Genomic DNA, 12,184 nt, shown 5'->3' on the forward strand with positions numbered 1-12,184 from the left:
TCTGTCCCTAAAAATAATTAAGAAAGTTTTAACAACGCCCTAATGAACAAACCCTAAAAAACGCATTAAATATCAGCGCATTTTCTGTCTCATCACATAAGATAGCTCTCACAGTACAATCCTTGCAGCAAACAGAGCTTTCTGGAAGGGCTGGTTACAAGAGGTGGATAGATACATAGGATTTTTTGCTAGTTTTGGACTAGCAAACCTTACAAATTTGGGTGCAATTCTTTTACAATTCAGCATATGAGTACCTATGTAATTCCCAAAAGGTAGCATTAGCTGCACTGACATTTGGCAGTGTCAAAGCAAGGCTCTGTATGGAAGTTATCTGCCAACAGCAAGGTAAGTTCTCTGGCAGCATGAGGCCAAACAGAAAAGGAGATCCCTTTGAAGTTTGTGACAATGTGAACTTGCAATAGGTGATAAAAATATATTAAAAAAAATTGTCCTGTGTTAGGAAAACACATCATAAGCAGTAAACTCAAAATACAGGGAAAACCAAGCACTACCTATTTAAAAGACTCCACTACATTTTGAATCGCTTTGTGCTGTGGTTTACTTAAGGGGTAAACACACATATACACATTCCCATCCCTCACTTGCATTCCCAATAATAGCAAAAATAAACATGAAAAATAATATTAAAAAACTCTGTATTCAGTAATATTCACACCAAAGTATATGTATAGATATATCCATTAAAATTATGAACATTTCTAAATATATTTTATGTATCATACATATATTTATATGTATAATTACATATCCACAGAAGTAGTCTTGCTGTGCTAGAGCCAGCAGTAAAAGCAAAAACAGGTTTCACAATAGGACACCCATATATGCATACATACTGGCTGTTTGGTTTGTGAATTTATTTACAACTTAACTATATCATAATAAATGCTTACTGTTCTATTGTACAAACGTAATAGTAAAGGTTTAGGTTTGTTTTTTAAATACAAAGACTGCAAATGAATACATGAAAAAAATTACACACCATGTACAGTATTTATAATTTATAAATGCAAAGTTAAGACCTCTTTAAATTATTGCACTTGCATATTTTTTTACAAAGATAAGTTTATATGTATCATATATATATATATGTGTGTAAATATATATATATATAAAACAAAATTTTCAGCTCACTAAATGTAGTAAAGTTGAATGTTGTTACCTTGAAGTTCTTTCTTCTTCACATAACAGCCCAACCTGAATTTTGAATATTTATGAAACTACTCTACAAATCAGTTTGATCTACCCTAGAAAGCAGTCCATTATTTTAGGTTTTTTGACAGAGTATACACCCGTATTACAATCGAGCACAGTTTTTGGTCAGAAAGCAAAACAAAAATTATGATGTGCCTTTGCTAGATTGGGATATATAACTTAAAGTTTGAACATGAACTTCCTTGTAGTAGCATGCAAAAAGCCTTTTTGACATTTAGAATGAATAAATTAATTGTTACACTTCACAGAACTGGTCCTATATCACAGTGTTTGAGGCAAATGCATTATTTCAGGAGGGTCATAATTGAGTCAAGCATCTAACAATCTCTATTTTTTAACATGAATAGTGCTTTTTGCTATCCCTACAATTTTAACATTAAATGCTCTAAATGCAGTTAAATGCAGTTAAATCACAGCAAACTGATCACATTGTTCTAAGTTTAAACACATGAAAGGAATCTGTGCCACATAAAAAGATGAATTCCACTTTGCATGTCCCCTCCAATTTAATATACTTCATCATACACTCCAGCCAGAAAAACCCAATTGCATTTCTCTAATGGTCACTTATAAAAAAAAAAATACTGCTATGAGTATATAGGAGTATATTCTCTTATATACCATTATAGGAGTATGTTGCACAACCGTACAAAATTCATAGATTAATTTTAACAGTGGAGTTTCTGTTAGTGCTGTAATAAAATATGCAATATTTCAGACAAGTATCATGCTATGTCAACTATTTTTCTCACTTAGCGCATACCTTTCAGGCACCATTTCATAATACATTAGAAATGCTCAGTTACAGCTTCAAACAGTGCTTTTACCTTTACTAGGCTTAGAGGGTAAGAACAATTGCAATTCTGGGAATACAAAGTCTAACATTTCTAGGAAAGGAAAGATCTGTTAGGCTTTTTTTATGTTCTTATTGATTTTGGGCAAGATCAGTTTTAGTAGGGTAAAAATGCAAAGAGGAATGTCTATTTGCATTTTAAATTAATGAGTTGGATGTCTCAATTTGTGAGTTCAAGTTCAGAACTTCAAACAATTAAATCTCAATATGTGTTTGAGTCATGAAATTCAAATGCAGCTCCAAAGTTTTAATTTTTGATGTTTTTAACTTTGGAAGTGCAGGTATAAGTCTTTTTCTAAAAAATATTTACACATACGGATCTATACTCTGTAAATGCTAATACAGACTATATTTGGTTGGCTATTTTTGTTGGTCTCAGTGCTAAGAAAAAGTAACATTTTGTCATGACCTTTCTCCTTTTACACACCAGGAAATCAAACCAAACCACAGGCACTGGAGCCAGAATTTTTAATTCTAATAAACATTATACTATAGCAAACATATATTTTACGTGGTTCGGATAGTTCTGTATTAGAAACAGTACCCGATTCACTTGAGACATTAGTAAAACAACTGATTGTCAATTTGAAAAATTTGCCAGGGAAACAGGCTCTCTATCAGTACTTATAAACTTCAAAACAAAATCATATGTGATACTGTCAAATATTTTGAACAGTAAGAAACACAACTAGTGAAGTTATCTTTATTGTCGATGAGAAAAAGATGAATGAAAATCTTTCTATACACGCAGACATAGTGTGATAAGGAATAGTGTTGCAATGCTTTTAAGATCAGCATTTTTAAATGGAGAAAAAAAAAAGGGCAGAATAACCACAAATATACTTTAACCATGAAGGAAAATGTTCCACCCAGTTGTTGGGGTATCTGAATTTCAAAGAGTATTTTTGTAGTCACCACAGATTTAGATAATTTCCACGTAAATTAGGATCAGTGGACTGTGTCTCAAGTACTTAGTGGATGAAAGGTTGCATCTGCATGATTAAGCTGAAACAGAATAGCTAAGGAGTAAAACAGAGGACACAGTATGAGATATTACTTAGTCTACTTTGGTGTAATTGTTTCCGTCTTTTTTTTTTTAAATTTCAAAACAGTTTGCTGTGATTAACAATTTTTTTCTGCATTTAGAACTGGCAAAGCACACAGCAAAAAATTATGGGGCTGTAACCTGCATCATACAAATAAGATAACTTCATATTGAATTCTCAACCTGTGAGATCTCTATGTACAGCAAAGGCTTAGGTGCATTTATACATTATGCGATTATGGATCACATACTGTACACATATACAGATAGTGGCATGTGCTCGACCATAACAGAAGGCAAAACTCAAGAGTCCAGGTTGTTCACAAAAAACCCATTAGATGGCATGCCTATTAGAGCAATACAGCCCAAAAGACATGAGATGGAAAAAGAGAACCTGTGTTCTGTCTTTAAGTCACTACTAGTATTTTTTGCAGTTACACAATGGCCATGTTCTCATGGAACCACTACAAGTGTTCATTACCTGTGAAAAAGCATATAATGCAGTATAGGCTGTATGTGAAAGGTGTGCAAAGACGGTGTTTTCACCTACTGTGTGGATCACTGTGAAGAATTTTTTCTCATTATCTTTGAGAGACGGACAAAGGCAAATTAAGTGTTGTTGAAACATACTCTGTACAATTGCACTAAATTTAAGAGTGGCATTCAACATACAGTCTTAAAGGCTGTGCCTAAGTTTGTAAGGCTAAAGCCTAAGTCAGCACAGAACTGTAAACACACTGTTTTAGAGTACTTTTCTTCAGTCAGCTATTCTTTCACTAAGAAAGGCAGTTCTAATCCTGGAAATTTTGCTGAACTAGGGGAAAAAAACAAACAGACAAATGGAGAGGTTTCCTAATTTCACTCATCTCGGGACAGGGGAAAAAAGCAGTAGAAGACATGCAGTGTTACTGTGCAACACAAAAGCTAGTCAATACAAACACATTTTTGATTTATTGTGATGGTACCACAATCCCTCTTATCAGACCTGACTTTTCTGACAAGGCTTTTGTTCCCAGCAGATAGCATACTTCAGGTATGTCTCTAATAAGTTTTAAAATACAACTCAGCAGGTAGAAATAAAAATTATGACTTTACTTAATTGTGAACTAGGCAAGGAAATGTTTGCTGTCACATCTAAATTTTAATCTGATACTTCTGTCACTATGGATACAAAAACTCCAACCTGAAACTCCCTCTCATATCAGAGATAATTATCCAGTACTTCTAGTGTTTTAAGGGAGGAGTTGTCTAGGTTTATAAATCATTCTAAATAACAAAGCACCATCACTAGTTCTATCGACATTTCCCTTATGAGTGACAGACAATTTGCATCATGATGCTTAATGAAGTACTTTAAAACTTTAACCTGAATGTTGGTTTTCCTTTAGTTTGCAGCAAGAGAATTCACTGTAACCTAAGCATAAATTATAATCTCCAAGGATTCTGCTGGAATTCAAACTGATTACAAGTAGATCACACATAAACATTCACAATAGCAATGGGTATATTGTTCTATTTATAGCCAAGAACTCCCAAGTGACACTGGTGTTAAAGCCAGCCACAGTACGGTATAATAAAAGTACCATTGAAACCCTTACTATAAAGATACAATTTAGAAGTACCCCCTAAGATTCCCCCCACCCCCACCCCCCATCAGTTTTAAATTAAGGCCTCAGCAATGTAGCCCATGAGATAAGGCCAGTCTTTTATATTCACAAGTTCTCTTTTGATAGCTGACTCCAAAACATCTGGGTTGTCATTTTCCCTCTGTTGACTTTGTGTCACTGGTGTAGGTCAGGAGATTGGCTGCCAGAGTCATTCAGCTGAGGTAACTCCATGGGTGTTACCTTCCTAGGCAGGTCTACTTTTTAGTTAGAATTTTGTAGCTTTTGTTTTTCCTTTTTTTTCCAAATAAAAATGAAACAAAACAAAAAAACAATCCCCAAAATAAGAAGGGGTTCTTTTCAGATTGAAGCAATCTGTTGCTGCTGTTCAGTCATCAATCTTCACAGGAAGAGAATCTGAGGTCCCAGGAGCAAGGGACTGGGAGGAAATCCATATAGAGGCTTCCTCACCTCTTGTTACTTTCTCCCATTGGTTGAGATTGTCCCTGGAGATGCAGAAAAGTAAAAGGTAAAGCACTGTTCATAAGTTTACTGAGATTTATTTCTTCTTAACAATACTGTCTGTTGTACTACACATTGATATTTATTATGCTGTATATTAGTTCTTGTATGTCATCAAGCTTTTATCATCTTGACATTTTTCAGCCTTCAACTTCAGTTATCTCATTTTATAATTCTGTCTGATTCATATCCATGTTGACTATATACAAGACTATGGCACACGTTTTGGAGGTCAAGCCCTGATGCTAGAGGCTACCACCTTCTTCCACTGCAAATTTATAGCCTTCATGGCTGTGGGAAAACCCAGTTGTGAGCCAGGAGAGACATGTCTGCAGAAACTCTGTGGCAGAAGGCAGTATCTGATGGAGTCTACGAAAGAGAGCTGGTGCCTCTAGGGTAAACACCTACTCCATTTTCTGCAGGCACATGGAAACCTGCTCTGCCAATGCTCCAGGCCAACTGGAAATCATGAAGCCAGCATTAATACGGCACTGAACCTCAGCTAATACAATAGGGCATTAAGAATCAGAAAAAGTGAACCATCACTATTTCTACGTCTCTTTCCTGAAACCGGGAAAGTGATGAAAATTGCAGCCAAAATATTTTTAAATTAAATCAATTTCAGCAAGAATTGAGAGACATAAAAGCACAAAAAACCAGTTTTAAATTATTTGGTCTGAAAAAAGGAAAAAATAAATCACTTCATCCTCAAAATAATTTTACTACCATATATTTGCCTCTTTGGTAGGCCTATTGAGTATGTGGGCTACAAAACATAGGAAAGACCTATTCTGAACACTGTAACACAGGTGGCTAGTAGTTTTGACCTACACAGAATTACGAGAAAGCATTTAAAAATGTGGAATAAATTACCAGACAAGAAAACCGAGACTGTTAGATGTTACCCTATCTCAGGAATATCAATGTGATACTTTTTTTTTATTTATTTTTTTTTTTTTTAAGGTGTTGATAGTATGATTAATTTGCCCTTGAGCTTCCGGTGAAGCCCTGGCTCCCACTGTCTGGAATAAATGCCCAGAGGCTCTCAAAAGAAAAACCTTGATGCTCACATGCTGCCTTGGCTGCTTTTGCTGCTATTATTGGTGTTTGCGTTTCAAAGAACTCAAGGATGCAGTAGCTTAAATATTGTGTTCCAAGAATGAGCATTGCTAGTGAATGGGTGATATCAAAATTTGTTCAGTCAGCAACTGAGGAAATACCAAACAAGAGTGAGGCTGTATTCCTCTCCTCACACTGAATAACAATTACCTATCAAAAATAAAGGGAAAAAAATATAGTGCAAAATCAGCTATTTGAAATACTCTAGACTATTCTAAACCTGGCAATAACATTGTTTTTTTCTAATTGTGGAGCTGAAGTTATATCTGTGTTCTGATTTCCTACTTTGCATTTCCAAGTCTGAATTCAAGCTTCCTCTTCGTTCTCTTCAAAGACAAAGCAGAGGGTAATTTCAAGGCCAAGATAAAACTGCTCTTCAGAAGACTTTATGCCAGGGTGTGGATTTTCAGCAAGCTCTTTATTCTTAAGGAGATCTTAAACCTCATCCACACATCTATGCTCCAGTTCTGCATCAGCACAAACTAAATTAAAGAATACACAATAGCAAAACAGGGAACTGTGTCTGTAAAGAGCTCTGCCCAGTGTGGAGACTATGTCAGCATAGCTTTCAGAAGTATCAGTATTACAATTTGAATAACAAATAACAAACATTATTTCTGCAACAGAAAAAGTTCATATTATCTCTGCCATAAGTCTGATTGCCTGTGCTTCAGACATCACACCTTCTACAGAGAAACCTGCTCTTGAAAAGATGTTCATGCTTTATCTTCAGAATTATGAAGAATCTTTCATCTAGAACACATGCTTACATGGGTGTTTAATATTCACAATTCAACTTTAAGCCTCCTTGTCTGAGTACTACAAGATGGACCATCAGGTAATACAGGCCACTTTTGTAAATAAGCTTCGTTTGGATATCCATGTGTCCAAAAATCAAAAGATCTGTGTCTTCCCAGAACCCTGCTTCTAAAAAAGATGCTGTGCAGTCTTAGCACTCAATCTAGCCTCTCTAAGCCTCAGTTTCCATTAAGTGGAATAACAACACTAACTTCATACCATAGGTACTGACTATGCAAATAGTTCTACAGTAAATACAAACCCATTTCTAAGACCTCCCATTTGACTGTGCTAGTAAGAGAACTTCCCTGATATCCAGTGCTAAGGTTACTTTATTAATCATACAGACTCTGCAAGGCATTTTCATGTTAAGAGCATACAGATCATGATTTGGGGAGTAAAGGTACATCCGAATGTTCTTTTTTGAATATTTAGACGGCAAGTATTCTTAACCTGCTAAATTAATGAGTTTTGCTTAAACAGAAAGCATGCTATGGAGACAGTTACAGATTTTGATCAAGTCTTTACTGTGAGGGTGGTGAGGCACTGGAATAAGTTGCTCAGAGAATGCCCCATCCTTGGAAGTGTTCAAGACAAGTTCAGCTGGGGCTCTGAGTCCTGGTCTAGTGAAAGGTGTCCACACCTGTGGCAAGGGGATTAAGCTAGATGATATTTAAGGTTCCTTCCAACTCAAACCATTCCATGATTCTATGGTTCTCTTGGACAAATTAAATATATTATGTCAGTTTATTTAGTCTCTCTGTACTAAGAACTCAAAACATTATTTTAGCTCTTTCATAAAGAAAGAGCTTCTCTGAATTGCTACTCTTCTTAAAGCACAGATGCTAACCAAAATTCCAGCTGTAGCCCTATTAACAAAACAACTACAGAGGTAGAGCCTCCAGTCCTCCTGAATACTCCTTTCATATCCACATAAGGGTCGCACAGCCATGCCCAGCAGAGGCACCTTAGAGGCAAACAACTATAAAGATGGCTCCTGGATACTCACTGTTTTTCATAAGTCCTCTATATCATTGATACAGACCTACGTATTCTTCTCATGGCTATATGAAAGAGTGTTTGGGTGTGAATGAAATGTTTTTGCTAACTACTATATTAAATTTCAAGACGTTTGTTACTTAACACAAATAAAAAGTTCTATGTAAGCTTGAATTTAAGGACCATGACAGAAAAAAAAATATATAAGAGGAAAGAAAAGCAGTTCTCTTTTCCCACTGGATGTGACTTAAGATTGTTGGCTTTATGAACCAACTGGTTTTTTTAGAAAATACTGATTAACCTGAAACTGGAACATTTTCATGAAATACATACTGGTTTCAACAGAAGTTGAAAGATTGCTAAGGTCCAGGATATAATTATTGGACAAACCTCCCTACAATGCAATCCACCATCATTCCAGGGTAGAAGCAGACAATAGGTTAAAGAACTCCTGCCTCTCTGTAAGAAGAACCCAAGCTACATACCAATTGATTCATAGGAGAAAGCTACATTTGACTCTCCCTCATCCCCGTGTTACTACTCTTATGCTGCCAATTACTGAATATTTTGTGCATATTTCTTTTTCTGCTTTTTAATAAAAATGATCTGACACGAAATAAAACCACATGCTAAAGCCACATCTTTTCGATGAAACAGAATTCTAGCCAATTTTTGTTGTGAGAGCCATGTTGAAGTAAAAAGGACACAGAAGGAAATTGCACTTAACCAGCCTAGACAGCGATGCATAAACACTGAACTGTTCCTCTCTAATTACTTTTGGCACCCAATTCACTTTAATCAGCTGTATCTGTAGATCTGCGTTGGATAGTCCCAGACATCAGTTATCACCTCTGGGTTTCTGCATAGATTAATGTGAGATGTGTATCCCTGTTTATCTGCATGCAAATTCTAAAACTAAAAGTCTTCATTTCCAGACAAACTTGCAAAGCATTCTCGTTTGTTCTTTGACCAAGCTACACGCTACGCACATTTACTCACCTGCATGCTCTGAGTAGTGGCCCAGTTGGAGGAAAGATCTGTGCTAGTGTGGTGTAACATGGGATGGCTACAGCATTGTAGAACCCAATCTACAAAAAACAAGAATGAAAAAAAATGTTGCCAAACTACAACACTGGAAGCTAACAGCCAGCTAGCTCCGAGCTGTTGACTATTTACTTAATTACTGCTTATATATTAGTTATTCACACTTCTGCATCTCCTCTTAAGATCTGAACACTTTAGAATAAGCATCAACAGTGAAATCTCTCGTAATAACAAGTTGCTTACATGCCTTTCTTTTATGACTGGTAATTCTGCTTCAAGTAGGGTTTTCTACAGAACCTTTTATTATTCAATTGATTTATTTTATTTGCTCAGAATCTGTCTAGCTGTTTGATGTCACTAATGGTGGAAAGTAGGTGGAGATGGCAGAGATACTTCTGTAAATATTATTCATGTGATGATTTTATTTTTTAAAAAAGGAAGGTTGTGCAGCATTGCCAAAATACAGTCAGATTCTGGATTGTGCTGATGTCCTCCAGGGTATGCATTGCATAGCCCAATTTACTTAACATGATGGAGGCTTTGCACATTTGGAAAGTCTCTGAAAGGTGTGCACTGTGATCAATAATTGGTTTGCACTTTCTTATGCATGCACTTCAGTGATATATTTTTAACATAATCTTATTTAAAGAGCACCAAATGAGCACCTTTTTAATGATATGTGATTCATACAGGCTTAGGGGCCTATAACAGCTACAGTGCCACAGCTGAATTGTTCTGACATGAAGGGATTTCTAGAAAATGCTACTTATATATTATCAAGGATGACAGATTACCTTCAGACTCATTATAGCATCAGTCACTTATCTCAGACTCTTATGATAGTTGTTACAGTAGTGCACTACGATCCCTTTCTTAGGGCAAAATTTTTAAATGTCTGTTACTGAAATACTACATATTGTACCATGACCAAAGCATTTGATAATATCTCTTTTTAATAGTCCAAACATTGGCCCTTACTCAGAAATCAGAGGGCAACTTATCTCCAAGAATACAAAGATTCCTCCCATACTGCTGCGTAACCAAGTCGCCTCTGTACTTACTACTATATAAAAATAAGACACGTTTTCTGATCTGTGAACCCAATGGTCTGAGCTGATGTATTTATGATGTAAACAACAGAAAGAAGGTGAGAAGGCAAGGCTATATGTAGATAGGATATCTGCTCATCCACACTATTTCACATAATGTGTCATTTTCTTCCTACTTGTTTTTGGTTTTACTTTTTTTTTGTTTGCTTTGTTTTGAGGGGGACTTTGTTTTCTCGTTTCTATTTTCTTCACAGGTTCCAAAAGGAGGGGTAGAACATAAGGTGAATGGATCCTTGCTAACCTGGGAACAAATCCTCGGTGCAAGCTTCACAATAGGAAGACACCAAACTCAGAGACCTTAAATCAGTTGTGCTGCAAAGGGTGTAAAGCACAACTGATCCAGGCACCCAAGTGAGAGGAATAGCTAAGTAAAGGTTACTTTTATCAAACATGAGTATTTGAGACAGAAGTAGTTATTTTCAGAGATTACATGTTTATACAAATCCTCATTTCCTAAACATCATTGTCATTTAAATAACATGTTAAGGCTTTAGTTAAAATAGTAAAAATACTCATTAATTATTTTTGCTAGAGCCCAGCGAAATGGAGGATAATAGTTTACTAAATTCTTCAGTCTCTTCATAAATACTGGGAGGGCTGCTTTTACAGATTCATACACATCCTAAATCTCACATTTTTCTATAATGTTGTAAGGTACAGAAACTACAAATATACTAGTGAAGTTGGCTTTTAATGTCCTGTTTAGTTCAATATTTTACTGTTATACTACTATGAAGCATGAAACAGAGCACAAAGTAAAAGAGAATCTGATGAAGACAGTACCTGAACAATAATTCTACTTATTAGAATTTAAAGAGACAAAAAGCTTGTTTCTTAGATTTTCACTTCATTAACAATTCTCTTACAAATGCCAAGATATCTGTACATACTGTAATACCATGTACTTTTCAAGATGTTCAAGATAACTAAAATAGTGTGTGGAAAAATAAACCAAATGCAGAAAAATGTTTCTTCTCATTTTAAGCTTGTACTGAACACACAAATTTAGTATGTTAACTGCCAATTCCTTACTATAATAAGGTGGTTTTAATAAGTTTTTAAGCTAAAATATGATACAGCATATGGAGTAAAGTGCCAAAATACAAAAATTTCAGTAGTTTTGTTTAGCAATCTACCATGATTTTGTGATACGTTGTAATATATAATTTTAAATATTATTATTAATTTCAGAGTTCATAAAATGCTTTGTGAGTGCTAACAACTGACACAACATCAGAGGCCACTGAAATAAAAACACCTTTTATACATATATAGATATATGTATGGACAATGAACAATTTATAGTTATTTTTCTCTACTCAGATAATCAAAGGACAAGCTACCTTTTTTGTTTATCCAAAAAATTATTTCCAAGACTTTTTTCCCCTTTAAATTGTGCTTACAAAATTCCAATTTTCCCTAGAGAAAGCATAAAACTCAGTCATTTCTGCACACTTGTGCACATGAAAATCAGAACCCAAAGATTTGGAAAGCTAGACCACTGAGGCTCTTAGAAATACACCCTTTATTGCTTATCCCCAAGAAACTCTTCACATTCATTATTTTATGAATGTCAAAAAGCAGTGGTTGTAGTTATCCAAATAACTAATGAAGAACTATTTGTCTAAAATTGCAAATATTTTGAAATCTAAACCTGAATATTTTAACCAAGAACAAGGGATAAATTTCATTTTATACTCAGGATAAAACAGCAAAACCTTTTAGCTAAGAGCTGAAGCAACCATTTACTAAGATAAAAAGTGTTACTGACACTCCTCAAAATTGTAGGTGATTGTGGTTTGAGCTAGAGTTACAAGTACAAAGAAGAGACAAAGTGACAACAGCAAAGAGCACGTTG

The 12,184-nt window shown here is 35.2% G+C and overlaps 1 protein-coding gene across 4 annotated transcripts in view; it reads right to left on the reverse strand.

Annotated features, from left to right (window-relative positions):
* Positions 1-534: 534 nt before the first annotated feature.
* Positions 535-12,184, reverse strand: part of PDE10A (phosphodiesterase 10A) — a 346,650-nt gene continuing 335,000 nt past the window's right edge. For 3 of the 4 annotated variants that reach the window (XM_027729501.2, XM_039384645.1, XM_027729502.2), the window contains exons 21-22: positions 9,173-9,261; positions 4,599-5,241 (exon numbers count right to left, since the gene is read on the reverse strand). In XM_027729501.2, the coding sequence (XP_027585302.1) occupies positions 5,124-5,241; positions 9,173-9,261 (207 nt within the window). In that variant the 3' untranslated portion in view covers positions 4,599-5,123. Of the gene's footprint in view, positions 5,242-9,172; positions 9,262-12,184 lie in introns of all 4 variants that reach the window. The other variant, XM_027729500.2, reaches the window with a different exon arrangement.

This window comes from Pipra filicauda, unplaced genomic scaffold (assembly GCF_003945595.2).
Source record: "Pipra filicauda isolate LSUMZ 115617 unplaced genomic scaffold, ASM394559v2 scaffold367_size712859_pilon, whole genome shotgun sequence".
NCBI classification, from domain to species: domain Eukaryota; kingdom Metazoa; phylum Chordata; class Aves; order Passeriformes; family Pipridae; genus Pipra; species Pipra filicauda.